This window comes from Osmerus mordax, chromosome 12 (genome assembly GCF_038355195.1).
Source record: "Osmerus mordax isolate fOsmMor3 chromosome 12, fOsmMor3.pri, whole genome shotgun sequence".
NCBI classification, from domain to species: Eukaryota; Metazoa; Chordata; class Actinopteri; order Osmeriformes; family Osmeridae; genus Osmerus; species Osmerus mordax.
The window spans coordinates 15,452,698-15,468,912 of NC_090061.1; the positions used below are offsets into that span (position 1 = coordinate 15,452,698).

At 40.3% G+C, this 16,215-nt stretch overlaps 1 protein-coding gene across 1 annotated transcript in view; it reads right to left on the reverse strand.

Annotated features, from left to right (window-relative positions):
- The window catches only part of abcb7 (ATP-binding cassette, sub-family B (MDR/TAP), member 7), an 80,155-nt gene extending 65,567 nt beyond the window's left edge, over positions 1-14,588 (reverse strand). Inside the window, exons 1-5 of the mRNA XM_067247763.1 lie at positions 14,439-14,588; positions 13,577-13,654; positions 11,997-12,074; positions 10,905-11,024; positions 7,196-7,328 (exon numbers count right to left, since the gene is read on the reverse strand). Of these exons, the coding sequence (XP_067103864.1) occupies positions 7,196-7,328; positions 10,905-11,024; positions 11,997-12,074; positions 13,577-13,654; positions 14,439-14,588 (559 nt within the window). The remainder of the gene's footprint in view (positions 1-7,195; positions 7,329-10,904; positions 11,025-11,996; positions 12,075-13,576; positions 13,655-14,438) is intronic.
- Positions 14,589-16,215: the final 1,627 nt, after the last annotated feature.

Consider the following 16,215-nt stretch of genomic DNA (forward strand, 5'->3'; position numbering starts at 1 on the left):
ATTCCATCTTCTACTGCCGGTAACGTCGTAGAATAATCTTCAAAGGGGGTTCTTTATTAATGAATGAATGCAATATGAGTAGGCCAAATGCCTGAAAATATCACGAGAAGGGAAAAACTTAAAAGGACGTTTAAGTCATAGAGATTAGGTCAATTTTTACACCGGTCTGCCAAATTTCTTCGTTTTGATTCAGCTATGAGGCTGCCTCTTGCAGGGGAAATGATATATTTCATTCTACACTTCACTCGTATTTTGAGTTGTAAATGAGCAGCAAAAAAAAGATGCTTTTAAATCTATGTAATCTTTATAAATAATAAGTAGCCCCTATGCATTTTTATATAAAATATACAGAAATATCAGTTGTAAAAATGTCATTATAAAACGGACCCCTGTGCAACCGACGCAAGCAAGCACACCCTACAATTTCCCGAGAAATGGTACCCTCTGTAGTTCTTTTTTATTTCACCGTTTCTGAAAAAGAAGTGTCTCAATTTCGTTATACCTATACAGTTAGGTCCATAAATATGTGGACATTGACACAATTTTCATCATTTTGGCTCTGTATACTACCACAATGGATTTGAAATGAAACAATCAAGATGTGCTTTAAGTGCAGACTTTCAGCTTTAATTTCAGGGTATTTACAGCCAAATCAGGTGACCGGTGTAGGAATTACAATACATTTTATATGTGGCCCCCCCCCTTTTTAAGGGAACAAAAGTAATTGGACAATTGGCTGCTCAGCTGTTCCATGGCCAGGTGTATGTTATTCCCTCATAAAGGGAGTTCGTTATTTCATTGACAAGGAGCAGATAAACGGTCTATAGTTCATTTCAAGTATGGTATTTGAGTTTGGAATCTGTTGCTGTCAACTCTCAATATGAAGTCCAAAGAGCTGTCACCATCAGTGAAGCAAGCCATCGTTAGGCTGAAAAATCAAAACAAACCTATCAGAGAGATAGCAAAAACATTAGGTGTGGCCAAATCAACTGTTTGGTACATTCTTAAAAAGAAAGAACACACTGGTGAGCTCAGCAACACCAAAAGACCCGGAAGACCACGGAAAACAACTGTGGTGGATGACAGAATAATTCTTTCCCTGGTGAAGAAAAACCCCTTCACAACAGTTGGCCAGATCAAGAACACTCTCCAGGAGGTAGTTGTATCTGTGTCAAAGTCAACAATTAAGAGAAGACTTCACCAGAGTAAATACAGAGGGTTCACCACAAGATGTAAACCATTGGTGAGTCTCAAACAGGAAGACCAGATTAGAGTTTGCCAAAAAACATCTAAAAGAGCCTGTACAGTTCTGGAACAACATCCTATGGACAGATGAGACCAAGATCAACTTGTACCAGAATGATGGGAAGAGAAGAGTATGGAGAAGGGAAGGAACTACTCATGATCCAAAGCATACCACCTCATCAGTGAAGCATGGTGGAGGTAGTGTTATGGCGTGGGCATGTATGGCTGCCAATGGAACTGGTTCCCTTGTATTTATCGATGATGTGACTGCTGACAAAAGCAGTAGGATAAATTCTGAAGTGTTTCGGGCAATATTATCTGCTCAGATTCAGCCAAATGCTTCAGAACTCATAGGACGGCGCTTCACAGTGCAGATGGACAATGACCCGAAGCATACTGCGAAAGCAACCAGAGTTTTTTAAGGCAAAGAAGTGGAATGTTCTGCAATGGCCAAGTCAATCACCTGACCTAAATCCAATTGAGCATGCATTTCACTTGCTAAAGACAAAACTGAAGGGAAAATGCCCCAAGAACAAGCAGGAACTGAAGACAGTTGCAGTAGAGGCCTGGCAGAGCATCACCAGGGACGAAACCCAGCGTCTGGTGATGTCTATGGGTTCCAGACTTCAGGCTGTCATTGACTGCAAAGGATTTGCAACCAAGTATTAAAAGTGACAATTAGATTTATGATTATGTTAGTTTGTCCAATTATTTTTGGTCCCTTAAAAAGGGGGGGGCCACATATAAAATGTGTTGTAATTCCTACACCGTTCACCTGATTTGGATGTAAATACCCTGAAATTAAAGCTGAAAGTCTGCACTTAAAGCACATCTTGATTGTTTCATTTCAAATCCATTGTGGTGGTATACAGAGCCAAAATGATGAAAATTGTGTCAATGTCCAAATACTTATGGACCTAACTGTAAATGACAATACATTTCATTTTAAGGGCCAATGAAGGCAAGCTACATCATCGCTTGGGAAATTGCTAAGGCATCCAAATGGACTTATGGACAAACTGGAGGTGGACTGGAGTCGCGCTGTCAGTGTGGCTACCGACGGTGCGCCTTCTATGATAGGAATAAAAGTAAGAGTAGTTGTGAAGTTGAGAGAAAAGGTAAATGCGGCTAATCCAGAGCAAGTATTATGAAACTTTCACTGTATACTGCACCAAGAGGCTTTGTGCTGCAACAGTCTGAAAATGGACCATGTCATGCGTGTTGTTATTGACACTGTGAATTTGATCAGAGTCAGAGGACTTAACCATAGGCAATTCAACGCTTTTTTATTGGAAAACGACATTCATCATGGCCTTCCCTATCACACCGATGTGCGTTGGTTGAGCCGAGGCGCAGTGCTCAAACAGTTCTACAAATTACGCACAGAGATAGCCGAGTTCATGCAGGGAAGAAGCCTGTGGTGGAATTGGACGACCCAGAATGGACCAGAGATCTTGCCTTTTTAGTGGACATTAGGGAACAACTAAATGTGTTGAATGTTACTATGCAGGGCCGCAACAAACTCGTCACAGAGTATTATGAAAGTGTTTGTGCTTTTCAAAGTAAACTCGAGTTATGGAAGACGTAGCTCTCCAAGCGCAATGCAGCCCACTTCCCCTGTCTAAAATCTCAGCCTGTCAATCATCAGAGTATGGACAAGTACGCAAACTTGCTTTCCGGACTCAGGCATGAGTTTAACAATCGATTTGCGGTTTTTACTGAACTGGAAAAGGAGTTTGCGCTTTTTCGCTCTCCATTCACCATTGACGATTCCGAGGTCCCAGAGGCGATCCAAATGGAACTGCAGTGTTGCGCACCGTTGAAGGATAACTACGCATCTCTTGCAATCGAATCATTCTATCAATCCTTGCCACCACAGTACCCAATGCTCACGGCCTTTGCAGGTAAAATACTTTGTATGTTTGGGACAACATATTTATGTGAGCAGGCCTTTTCCGTGATGAATATTAAGTCGAAAGTGCGCAAATCGCCTGACTCATGGACATCTGAATGATTTCATGAAAAAGCCACTGCCCAGAAACTGTCCCCCGATATGGACAAGTTGGTGAAACTTAAAAGGTGTCTGGCTTCGACAAGTAGCTGAAGTGTTTTCATGTGCAGGCCTTAAATAAATATAATAAAAGCAATTAACAGTTTACGCTTGTGTTATTTACAGGAAATGTGCTTTTCTAATTAAAAAATGTAGACTACTTGCATGGATACGAAAATTGTACGTTTTTAGAGGGTAACTGTCTCCTGCTTTAGGCTATGTAATTGTAGGCCTCATTGTGAGAATATTTTGGTGCCAATGCAATTTCTTATTGATGTGTAGGCCTTCATGAATAGTTTCAAATAGCCTACCTATCCATGTGTTGATTCAGTGTTTGGCCGAAAGAGTAATCCGGCCCCCTGAGGTCTCACTTGAAAAAAATCTGGCCCACTGCCAAATTTCACCCTGGCATCCCTGCTATAGAGAATAAAGGGTTACATTTTCAACTTTTCTGACACCTAAATAATGTATTTGAACTCAAGCTTATGTGCTGCGTCGCTGTATCGTTGCACGGTTTAGGATTATATTACAGTAAGTAAAATAGTCTGGTTCAGTACTTAAGTGAAGTGAACACCATTTTGCTACCTGCATATACCTACAGCTGGCAGCTGTGTTCCGTTTTGTTAGCCACAGTAAATTGTAGAGCTAGCCAACTACTAGACTTCTGCTGTGTGGGAACCGCAGGAGCTAACCAGTCGAAGGCCGTACAAAAATATAGGGTGTTGATATCACAACCTGAAAACATACCCATCTGCAACCGACGCAAGCACACCCCACTATTTCCCCAGAAATAAATAGGCAATTTCCCCAGGAATTGTACCCTCGCTAGATGTTTTTGTGTTAGTCATTAGAAGCATCGATCATTTCACCACAGAGAAGAAAAAAAAAGACATATATTCGCCTTCAATCAAATTCCAGGATCCTGCTTTCTTGACTTATCCTAGATTTGTGTTTTATCTCCCAGTATTTTTTTTTACATTTGCCTATTGATTCTATTTAGTCTGTGGATGTAGGCTAAAACAAATGTATGATAAAAATGTAAGCAGAAGGCATGCTTGAAAGTTGACAAAACTACTGATGATTAGGAGGGGGGATGGGATATCGCACTTTGTACAGACAAACACAGCATACATACGTTACATTTACATTTAGTCATTTAGCAGACGCTCTTATCCAGAGCGACTTACAGTAAGTACAGGGACATTCCCCCGAGGCAAGTAGGGTGAAGTGCCTTGCCCAAGGACACAACGTCATTGGCCTGGTGGGGAATTGAACCGGCAACCTTCTGATTACTAGACCAATTCCCTAACTGCTCAGCCACCTGACTCCCACGTTACATTTCACATTACAGCTATTTTAGGCTGATCAATTTAGGGAACTGTGCTAGAAAGATAGCCTGCTGAATGGAGTTGGGAAATAGGGGTAGAGTTTGCTTCTGTTATGACAATGTTAACCGTCTTATTTGCCCTTCTAGTTGTTGTAGATAGGCTTGATTTATCAAATGCGCTAAAAGTAGCCTAGTGAAAACCGGCTGCACCGTGATCCAAATCAATCACGCTTGACGCTAGGGCTGAACAATTTCGGAAAATAAGCTAATTGCGATTATTTTGACTAATATTGCAATTGCGATTTTTTATACGATTATTATATGATTTATTATTAATAAATATAGATAGGCTATATACTGCTGATCTCCAGTCAGCAACATAACACAAAGTTCAGAAAAATTAAGGAAAACATACCGCCTGTACCTCTTCGAAAATATTTTGGTAAATCAAAGCTAAACGTAGGCTAATATGTGGGTTGCACTTTCTTAACCAAGCTAGCTAGCTACCGTTTGAGTGAGGGACTGGGGACTGTCGGAAATATTTAGAACTCACGCATCTAAAGGTTAAATCTTAAAATTAAAATAAACACTGTCTTAACATTTCTGATCCTGTCAGTAGTCTAACAGAAACATAATAGCACTGACAGCCAAAGTGATCCTACTGTATGTGTATCACCGAGGGGCATCATATCTTTCGTGATGAATGCTGTTACTGCTTGAGTAATTTCGTACATGAATATGGAGTTAGGCGTTGAAACACACTGGTGTTCAGCATTTTAGCTATGCATCGTACATGGCTTTGTCAGGGCTCTCAAGTTTTGAAGACAGGCAAGAGTGACATTCCGCCCCCCCACCCCAATTAATTAATGAATTACTTTTTACCTGACATCTTTGAAAGACAGATGCAATGATTAATGCATCCATGGCCAGGATATAATTATAAAATATGACATGATTTTAAAAGTGACGTATAACATCAACTATGCAATACACTTAAATGTATTTAGTGCTAATAAAATTATTAAGCCTATTTGGAGAGATGTTTATAAATGTGACAATGTCAGTCATTGTGTGATAACGAAAATATGACTAGGCCTAGAATACTTGTTCTGAGCAGGTGTTGTCAGTGAACAGGCTGTCAAACTGTTGGCTAAGTTACAGACACATGAAAAACCGATTCAAATTATATGTGAAACATTTTCTAACAGCAGTCAAGTTGTCATTGTTTGTGTCAAACAAGTTGTGAATGTGTTGTAACATTAAAACAGGAGATCATGACTTAGCCCACACAGTGATGATTGAGCTCCAGTGGTTTCCTCTGTGGGTGAACGAAACTTTCGGAAGATGTTGTAGCAGAATCACGTGAACAATTCCAGGACATGCTTTTTTCATTGGTTGTTGAGTTAAATCTTACCCAGATACAATAGTGCTATTTTCTGATTGGCTATTGTGTAGCCCCTTTCTGTTTTTTGATCGGTTGAGCGCTGCGGCATATTAAATATATTATAAATAGTTTTTCCGCGTGAGAAATACAATGTGTGGCGGGAGTGCTTGACAAAGGAGCGAAATGAGTGACTGTCACGCTCAATGCGTGACACTTGAGCCCTGCTTTGTGGTGTTTTTTTAGGGCCGAATTAGGTTGGTGGTGTTGCCCCGTGAGGTAGCAGTGTTAGCCAGGCAGGTTTTGCACAATACTTGACACTACGCAGCATATTTTTTAAAGGCAAAATTGGCAAAGTGTCTGTAGTGGAAGCTTAGGTATACGAGTATTCTGTGATCCTAAACATGTTGTTTATTATATTGAGTGACTTCAACGCTAACTTTTGTAATATGCAAGAAATTTAACTAAAATAATATATACAACTTTTACGGCTCCTAGCGGAAAATACGGAATGCCGACAACGGCCCCTTTTCACCAGAGCAAGTCAGATCTCTTCTCCCTGACATCCTTGGACAGCTCTTTGGTCTTAGCCATGGTGGAGAGTTTAGAATCTGATTTATTGCTTCTGTGGACAGGTGTCTTTTCTATAGGTAACAAGATGAGATTAGGAGCACACTCTTAAAAGGTAGTGCTCCTAATCTCAGTTTGTTACCTGTATAAAAGAGAGTGTGCTCCTAATCTCATCTTGTTACCTGTATAAAAGACACCTGGGAGCCAGAAATCTGATTAAGGTGGCAGTCAAATACTTATTTCACTCGTTAAAATGCTAATGGGTTTTCCCTCACTGTAAGTGCTCTCATTTTAAATGGCTGGAAGTAGTGCAGGGTTTTGTTAAGACTCTCCATCCTACTGGATTTATCTGGTAAAACTAATAAAATGTGTGCTGCAGCAAAGCGTATGTTGTCGGGTTTGAATGGCTGGATAAAGTCAGCCCAGGCAGCCTACCTGAAGTTAACTCAACTCCTGACAAAAAGGAAGTAAATAATAGAGTGGAGGACTGGAGGAGCAGAGCAGCACTGATGTGTTGAGAGGTCATTTGTAAAATATGAAATATGAAGTCCCCTTGATTAATTTCTATGATGAACGTGCCACCTGCTCATACAGACAAACAGACACACAGTCTGGGACTCACAGCCAATCAGCACGGCCGTTGCCATGGTAGCCACAGTGCTTGGCGCGTCACTCAGGTTCAACATGTGTCCCGACATCTGGTTGAGCTCATCTACTGCATACTTAAGCATGAAGGGCACCATAATGTTGGTCATCTGGAGAGAGGGAAAGATATCAAGAGAGAGTGTAAGTGAGTAAATGAGTAAGTGTTTTGGGTTCTGTTGTGTACCATTGTGTGCTTCTAGTATTGGTGTGTATTATGGCTGTGTGTGTGTGTTGTTCTGGAGCCAGAGATGGTTATTAGGGCTAATTAAAAGGGCAGACAGCTGTGTGAGACAAGGACCGACATACACACAAAAAAGTCTGAGAAAACAGCAATTTTTGTAATCAAGCGCAATTTCAGTTGAAGACTATACAAACTTGAAATTGAGGCACACATCATTTGTACAGAGAGTCTGGCCTCGCTCCATTGACAAGCGTTGACTTCCTTGTAGGCGGGTACTCTGTTGAAGTTTAAAACTATTAGATCTGCCCAGAGCCACTCTGATCTGCCATAACCAATCGCTAGCGTTCGTCTTAGCCAATTCCTTCACCACTACTGTAAGAGAACTAGCTGCCGTAGCTGGAAAATAAAACTGTTCCCGAACCCCGTAGGGAGGAGGGCCACAACATCATGGCCACCAACAAAACTCAGCAAAACTTGAGCTTGCTCTGGCTTTAGCTTATGGATATTCGGCAGCGTTGCCACAACGGACCGAATGGCTTCGCTCGCATCTTTCTCCGCCGCCATTACGGAACTACAACACAAACTAGCGCACAACAGCCACTCCCTCTGTTCGCTGATTGGCCGGTAGAAAATTATGCGGAGACATCTGACTTACTAACCTCATGGCCAGACCTAGTACAGAAGCAAAATCAAAATTGAGCGGAAGTACGTAGGAGGGCAGAGCCAGGCTACATATAGCCTACAGTAAAGAGGAATATTTAATGTAACCATTAAATCTCTAGGGCTGAATGTGTAATAAAGGGTGCCGTTCTCTGTAGCTTCCTCATATCCCTTTACAGTTACTAGACAATGAGGCCCATGAAAGCAAAGACAACACCAGTCACTCTGACACCTCAACAACCAAACAGGACAACAGAACTAGAGGGTACAATTTCTGGGGAAATTGTAGGGTGTGCTTGCTTGCGTCGGTTGCACAGGGGTCCGTTTTATAATGACATTTTTACAACTGATATTTCTGTATTTTATATAAAAATGCGTATTTATTATTTATAAAGATTACATAAATTTAAAAGCATTTTTTTTTTTTTGCTGCTCATTTACAACTGAAAATACGAGTGAAGTGTAGAATGAAATAGATGTCTTATTTCCCCTGCAAGAGGCAGCCTCATCGTTGAATCAAAACGAATACATTTGGCAGACCGGTGTAAAAATTGACCTAATCACTATGACTTAAATGTCCTTTTAAGTTTTTCCCTTCTCGTGATATTTTAAGGCATTTAGCCTACTCATATTGCATTCATTCATGAATAAAGAACCGCCTTTGAAGATTATTCTACGACGTTACCGGCAGTAGAAGATGGAATCGCGATTCAAACAGTACCATCGGCTAACTGAAAATATGCCCCCCAAAACGTAAATAAGCTTGACATTTATTTAGTGGAAAATCGCTCATTCATAAAAAGCTCGCTGGTAGCGATCATTGTCAGTAACAACGCAAAATGCGATATAGCCCTGTGTGGAGAAGCTGCCCCGGTAAATTGTACTACTACAGTACAGTAGACTACTGCTGTGTTCGTCTCGGTAGCGATTGCGTTGGTTGAATTGGATTTAACGTTCCGTTGTACGGTTTAGGCTGAAATTAATAATTTTCATGAACAGATTGACAAAGTTTATGCTGTGGCAATGAAGTTCAGGTTAGTAGTTAGATCTGTCGCCGTTTGACTTCCTAAACAGCTGTGTAGATGTTTTGTAGTGTCTCGTGTACAGTAGGCTACAGCGTTGCAGTGATACACTGGATTGAAACCACATGTAATGATAATTTCACCCACAAATCGTTTACTTGTAATCTAATGTCATAATAAATCCTACAACGAAAATGTATGTGAGGAATGTTTATTTTAACGATTGAAAACGGATGCATCATAGACCACTGTAGTATGTGTTGCCCGGGCAACACAGGCTAATGTCATGATGCTAATACTTCAGTGAAATAGTAGACTACCTTTTCCGAAAGTAGATGTACTTCCTTAATAATATCAGCTTATATTGTACATTACACATCACAATTGTGTGTCATATCACAAAGTAAAATGAGTAAATAGTTATCACCCTGGCCTCTTTGCTTGTGGCGTTTCTGCAGCTGCCTTGCAGTAAAGCTATAGTTAGCCTAGCTATCCCCCAAGTTAACAGATGCGAAACGAATGTTCTGCCAAAGGTAGTCACGCGTGTTTTCGTGACGTTAGTGACGTTAGTAACGTCAGTGACTGTGGCTAGCAAATTAGCCACCGTTAGCTTCACTTTTCGCCACAAAAACTTAACTTGAGCCTAAACCATGCAACGGAACGTAAATCCCAATAGAAGAAACTCAATCGCTACCCAGACGAAACTTTTGACACCTAGGTTGTCTATGTAGGCCAAATATTGACTGTGTTTTAGGGGGGCAAAAAGAATAATAAAAATAATAATACAAATATATATGTGAGAGAACAAAGGTTGTGCCCTTGCCGAAGGCAAAGCACACCCAATAATAATATATATGTGAGAGAACAAAGGTTGTGCCCTTGTCGAAGGCAAAGCACACCCAATAATAATATATATGTGAGAGAACAAAGATTGTGCTCTCGCCGAAGGCTTGAGCACACCCAACAAGGACACAGAACTGAGTGATGAACTGTTGGCGGCGGTGGATGGTCCAGGTGCGACCAGAGGAGGAACGGCCGGGGGGGCGATGCTCGGTATGGCTCCGCGCTGCAAGAGAAGCCGTGTGTCCGTAAACCCCATCTGTCTCTGGTCAATGTTAAAACTATCCGCCGTGAAATGGTCACTGCAGAGATGGCTGGTGGAGTTTATCTGAAGCTTTCCATCAGCGTGGCTCTTCACAAAATCAATCCACCTATTTTTCCTTTCCTCATCAATAGGGAAATGTTAGCGTTGCAGCGCAGCTGAAGTTCTTGCATCCAAGGAAGATGCAGTTGCGGGTGGCGGGAGACATCCTGAAGCTAGCTAGCTAGCTGATGTAGGCTACAATAACAGTACAGCAGGAGGAGCCAGTGATCTGACGTATATCGGTCAGTGACGTAGAACGGTCATTTTTTGTCTCCGCCCATTAAAACCTGATCTGAAAACGGAAGAGAAACTGTTCTACGGTCTTCACTTCAACTACACATTTCAGTGCATCAAAGTTTTTGCGCTTTGCACATGCTTCAGGAACTCATTTCACACGTACTGTATATAATGTACTGAGAAGCAAATCATGGAATTTGCTTTATAGGATCGTCAAGCTATATTTGATATACAATCAAACATAGGTAACAGTAGTAGCTAACTAAGAGTTCACATTTTAACTATAGTAAATAAGGTAATGAGGTATAATTGCCTTGACATGCTAAAAGTGTGAGCGGTGTGTATGCTGTCCTAGCCTACCCTACCCAGACTCCAGTCAGACTTTCGAGTGGGTTGTTTGCACTGTGTGGGCTGTTGTGTGAGTGTTGTTCCTAACCCTTACCTTAGCTCCAACTAGCAGGCCCAGGGAAATTACAACCCGAGCCCTAAGGTCTGGTCTGTCCTTGGGCCACACATAGGACAGCATGGCAGACAAGATGGTGGCTGAGTTCACCTCCTTCAGCTAAACACAGAACACAAAGACAACCCTTTAAGATAAGACTTTTGTTTCTTTGTTTAAGAATGTGCAACTGAGAAAAAAAAAATTCATATAAATATGAGCTTAAAGTAAAGAAGTAAAAAAGGCAAAACTGTAATTGATTGTAAATGACCCTCTCCGGAATAAGTTTTCTCATAATTTGTCAAGCAAGAAGTTCAGGTTCAGGTAAATTACTCTAATGCTGTCTGCCTCTCATTAAATACTACAGTTGATTGTACAACAATACTGACATTTCATAGACATTTAATGATTGTCAGTTCTTCCATAGTTTATTTGTATATTTTTTTATTCTCTTTAATTTGGAGACAACCACACACACAGACGCTGCAGCAAGCTGCTCTTTGGACATCCACATGAAACGGCAAATGTCAGCTTTGGTCCCCTGGGAGGTCGGTGGGCTGCAAAACCAGCTCAGTCTCCAGGTTGACTCAAAGATGCTGCCAGGCACAACAGCTCCCAAGAGGCACCTGGGCTGTCACCCCTGTTGAGGGACTTTCCCCACTGGGGCAAACATGCTTGTCTGGGTTTAACCTGACACCTGTCTCTGAGACCAGGGTGTAATGCTTCTAATCCAGCCAATATGGTATCACGGCGCTACAGCAATGCCACATGGCGCCTCCACAAGACACACGAAACAACACCAACAAATGTAATCTACTGTTATCATGTTATAAGTGATGCAATACTGCCTGAAAAAAGTAATAATAATAAGACATATGATTACTAATATCTGTGTTTCTTTTTCCAACATTCTGCATTTAAACACCAATACTAGCTTTATATACAGCTAGCTACTTTCCTGAACTACTCCAGATTAGGAGGTTTGGTGTGCAACTGCTTGCACACCCTATTCCAAAAAGTGTAATTACTAGGGACCATCAGTGTGGTTTTGGAAAAGGTTAGTTTTTTTAAATTAATGTATGTTTGCATAATTACCACATTTTTGGGATCTGCATTTAGCCCTCCCCCTGCATGTCCATGCCAACATGTTCGCTTCTCTGTGACCTGCAAATTCTGAGACAAACAAAAAGCATGCAATGTAGGTATATTTATGACACATTAGTACTGTCAGGGCCATGAACTTGGGCTCATACCTAACTGATTTAAAAGTCATCACAGTTTTAATAGACAGATAATAACAAATCTATTGTTTTTCTTTTTTGTGTGTGTTTTTTTGGGGGGGACAAATGTATTTACAAATGTTATGAATGAGAGAATAATGGAGGGTTGTGTTAGAGACTGGGGTAAAAGAACAATCATGACCAGAAAACAATGTTTTCTTGCTATAATTTTTTGATGACATAAATTGCATTCAGAAAAAAATTAAGACTAGCGTTGGTCAGTATGAACGGTATAGAAAAATACCAGTATGAATTTGGCCTACAATATAGACTTTGACTAGACCGTTCTAACCACGGCAGAGCCTTCCAGAAATTTTATTTGTCATAGGCCCATTCACACCAGGCACAGCATCAAATTACCATACGGAACTTTAAACGCAAATAGCAATCAATCTACGCAAACAATGTTTTGCACCATCTAGAGCATTGTTTTCGGGCTTTATAGTTTTTTTCTTTTGTGACACAACTTCCAACGTTTACAGACGTCAACAATGCAGCATGGAAGATTAGCCGTGCAAGCAAGGTTGGTTTGAATTGTGACATTTTTATTGTAGGCCAACAGAATAGAGTATTCAGCCATGTCATAATTTGTTATAGATAGCTCACTACAAATATTGAACTAAAGTTTTCTTGTGATCCCATAAACGTTGAAAGCTACATATTAGCTAATCTGCTGTGGCAAAGCACTGCAAAAGTTGGAAAATTCAACTCATGCCGTACTCATGCCGTACCTCATCCAAATCCGTCCAAGTGCTGTAGATTAGCCGCAGCAGTGCAGATTGCATTTTATTCAAACGAATGGACTAGAAATTATGTAAAAATAATATATTGTGATATGTACCGTTACCATCCATGCTTAAAAATTATACTGTGATATACATTGTAGGCCATACCGCCCAGCCCTAATTAAGACCCTTCACTTTTTAGACATTTAGGATTATTTCCTTATTCCCTTTTTGTAAGGTTCAAAATAATTATCTAAATGTGGTAGGACTATTTGTTTGTAAATATACAACATCTTGATGCATAAATCAAAGGACCTGAGATTCCTGGAGCTTGTGCCTTACCATGGCCTATAACCTATGTTGATTATTTAGAGATATTACAACCAGCATTCTATAATTTCCAATTAAGTTATTGTACGGATCAAAACAATATTCTACATCGTATTACATGGATGGCTGTCAATGGCCATTACGTTGTAATGTAAAACTGATGCTTACACCGCTATGGTTATAGAGTGCAGAATTTTGTCGTTCAGATTGAACATAAAGAAACTATAAAATGTGCACAGTACAAACCTAGTAATTAACTAATGAGCAGGTTATGATTAATTAATGTGCAGATACCATCCCAACCCTGAGGATTCTATTTGTGTAGCCTACTTTTTCTTACCTTAGCTGCCTTCAAAATGTGTAAACTATTTTCCACTCTGTTGACCGTCCATACTGCTCTTCTTAGGTTAGGACTCAGCTGAAAGACAAACAAAAGCCTGGTTTAACAAACATCTACCCAGGACCAAAAGGAACAGATAAAAGGGTGAATGTGCACTAGTCTAGTTCAGCTTGTTTGAGTTCTACGTACAGTAGGCTACCTAAACTTTCAAAAAACAATGTTCATTGAAATATAAAAACAAATCAAATCAAATGTATTTGTATAGCTCTTTTTACACGCAAGCATTTCACAGAGGGCTTCACATACGCCCATAGAACTGCCCCTCAACCAACCTAAACCCTCAAAAAAACAAGCTCATGTTAAACAATAATGACAATAATGTTTTCATGGTGAGATCTGTATTGCTGAACATTTGGGCACAGAAATGTGTCCAAGTGCACACACAAGTGTAATTGATATCACAGTCCAGAGGCCTGTCACGTGTACGCAATGTCTGCGGGACCAGGGGTGGTACCGCCACTGCCTTATCTAAAGGGACGTTGTGTAGAATTTGTACAGAAAAGTTAACTTGACAGTTCGAAAACACGTGACTGGGGCCCACAACACGTTTGCCGGTGCCATATTAGCTAGGTAGCTAGCTAGCTAGCCAGCCTGTTGTCACGCTAAATATTTCCTTGATTAGGATAACAAAGACATTTAGCAGAAGTACATATCATGAGTCTCAGGTGGCTATTCTGCAAATCTGCACTGAAAAAGTTGTGTTGACAATAAGTATAATTTTGCTAGGAAACGATATGTTCTTCCTGATAGGACTGCTGTAGCAAAAACAGTGTCCTTCTTCTACTTTCGGAATAACGCTTACCGAATAGGTTCTTTGTTGTTTCTGATGCCTCGCGTTTTGTTTGTAGCTTTGGCACCACACATGATATGAACTAGTCTGATGAAGTAATAGTGTCAATTTTCGCTTCTGAAAGCAAAAACCACGGTGCAGAGGGACCAACAGTGACCCCATCTTGATAAAAGAAGGCGTTTCTCACAGGCAAATTGACATCGTCACATCCGGTGTGTCAGCTTTTTCCTTCTTCCTTGTGTTTGGCCCATAGACTTATATATTAATAGACACAGCTAGATTTTTCTTCCAAGATGGCGTCCCTATTCATTTCTATGAAAAGTGCTCAGTGGCGCAGTGAGGCCATAGACTTATATATTAATAGACACAGCTAGATTTTTCTTCCAACATGACGTCCCCATTCATTTAAAAAATATATATATAAATCTTTATTAAATCTTCACGATACAAACAGTAAAGACAAGCAAACAGAGTCATTACAAAAAAAAGTTGAGGAGAGCCAGGGGGAGTTTCAAATATATACATTATAAATAGAGCATAACTGAATGGTTTTAGCAGCTTTCTTATTTTCTGAATCATAGATGGTTTTGATGTACTGTTCCGTTTCCCTACCAAAAGCAATACAGGTTTAGAGTTGATATGATATTTCCCTAAAATGATCAATAAATTAATTAGGTATATTTCTTTCTGTTTCTTACTTTCATTGTCATGGAAACCAAACAGTACATCTTTCCACAACATAGAAAAATCAAAGACAAGTTTATCAGAAATGTATCGAGATAGATCTTTCCAGAAAGTGGTGGTGTAGGGACACTGCCAGAAAAGGTGCACCATTGTTTCTGCCATTCATTTCTATGAAAAGTGCTCAGTGGCGCAGTGAGGCAAGCGAGAGCGCGAAATGCATGGACCGCGCCATCTTTCCAGACTGAGTCGTCCGGTCTTGCGCAGAAGCTTGTTCCTAGCTCCGAAACTCGTGCATGTTTGCAACCATAGCTTGCAACTAGGTGTACACGTCATACTTTGCGACAACCAGTCGCGAGCTTGTGAGCTGGAGCTAAGGCATTGCAGAAAACTGTCAGAAGAACTTTACGAAAATCAATACCATTAGTACTGTAATATTATACGTGCAGGGCGTATACGTTGTTCTTTTTGCTTCGTGTTTTCCTGCTTAAGTATTGTGTCGGATTAAAGAAACTGTAAACTTGAATATCTGGTCCGTGTTGTTCTAGCTTGGCAAAGCAAGCTAAACTAGAGAGGGTACAATTTCTGGGGAAATTGTAGGGTGTGCTTGCTTGCGTCGGTTGCACAGGGGTCCGTTTTTGAATGACATTTTTAAAACTGATATTTCTGTATATTTTATATAAAAATGCATAGTTATTATTTATAAAGATTACATAGATTTAAAAGCATTTTTTTGCTGCTCATTTACAACTGAAAATACGAGTGAAGTGTAGAATGAAATAGATGTCTTCTCATTTCCCCTGCAAGAGGCAGCCTCATCGTTGAATCAAAACGAATAAATTTGGCAGACCGGTGTAAAAATTTACCTAATCTCTATGACGTAAACGTAATTTTAAGTTTTTCCCTTCTCATGATATTTTCAGGCATTTAGCCTACTCATTGCATTCATTCATTAATAAAGAACCCCCTTTGAAGATTATTCTACGACGTTACCCGGCAGTAGAAGATGGAATCGCGATTCAAACAGTACCATCTGCTAACTGAAAATATGCCCCCCAAAACGTAAATAAGCTTGACATTTATTTAGTGGAAAATCGCTCATTCATAA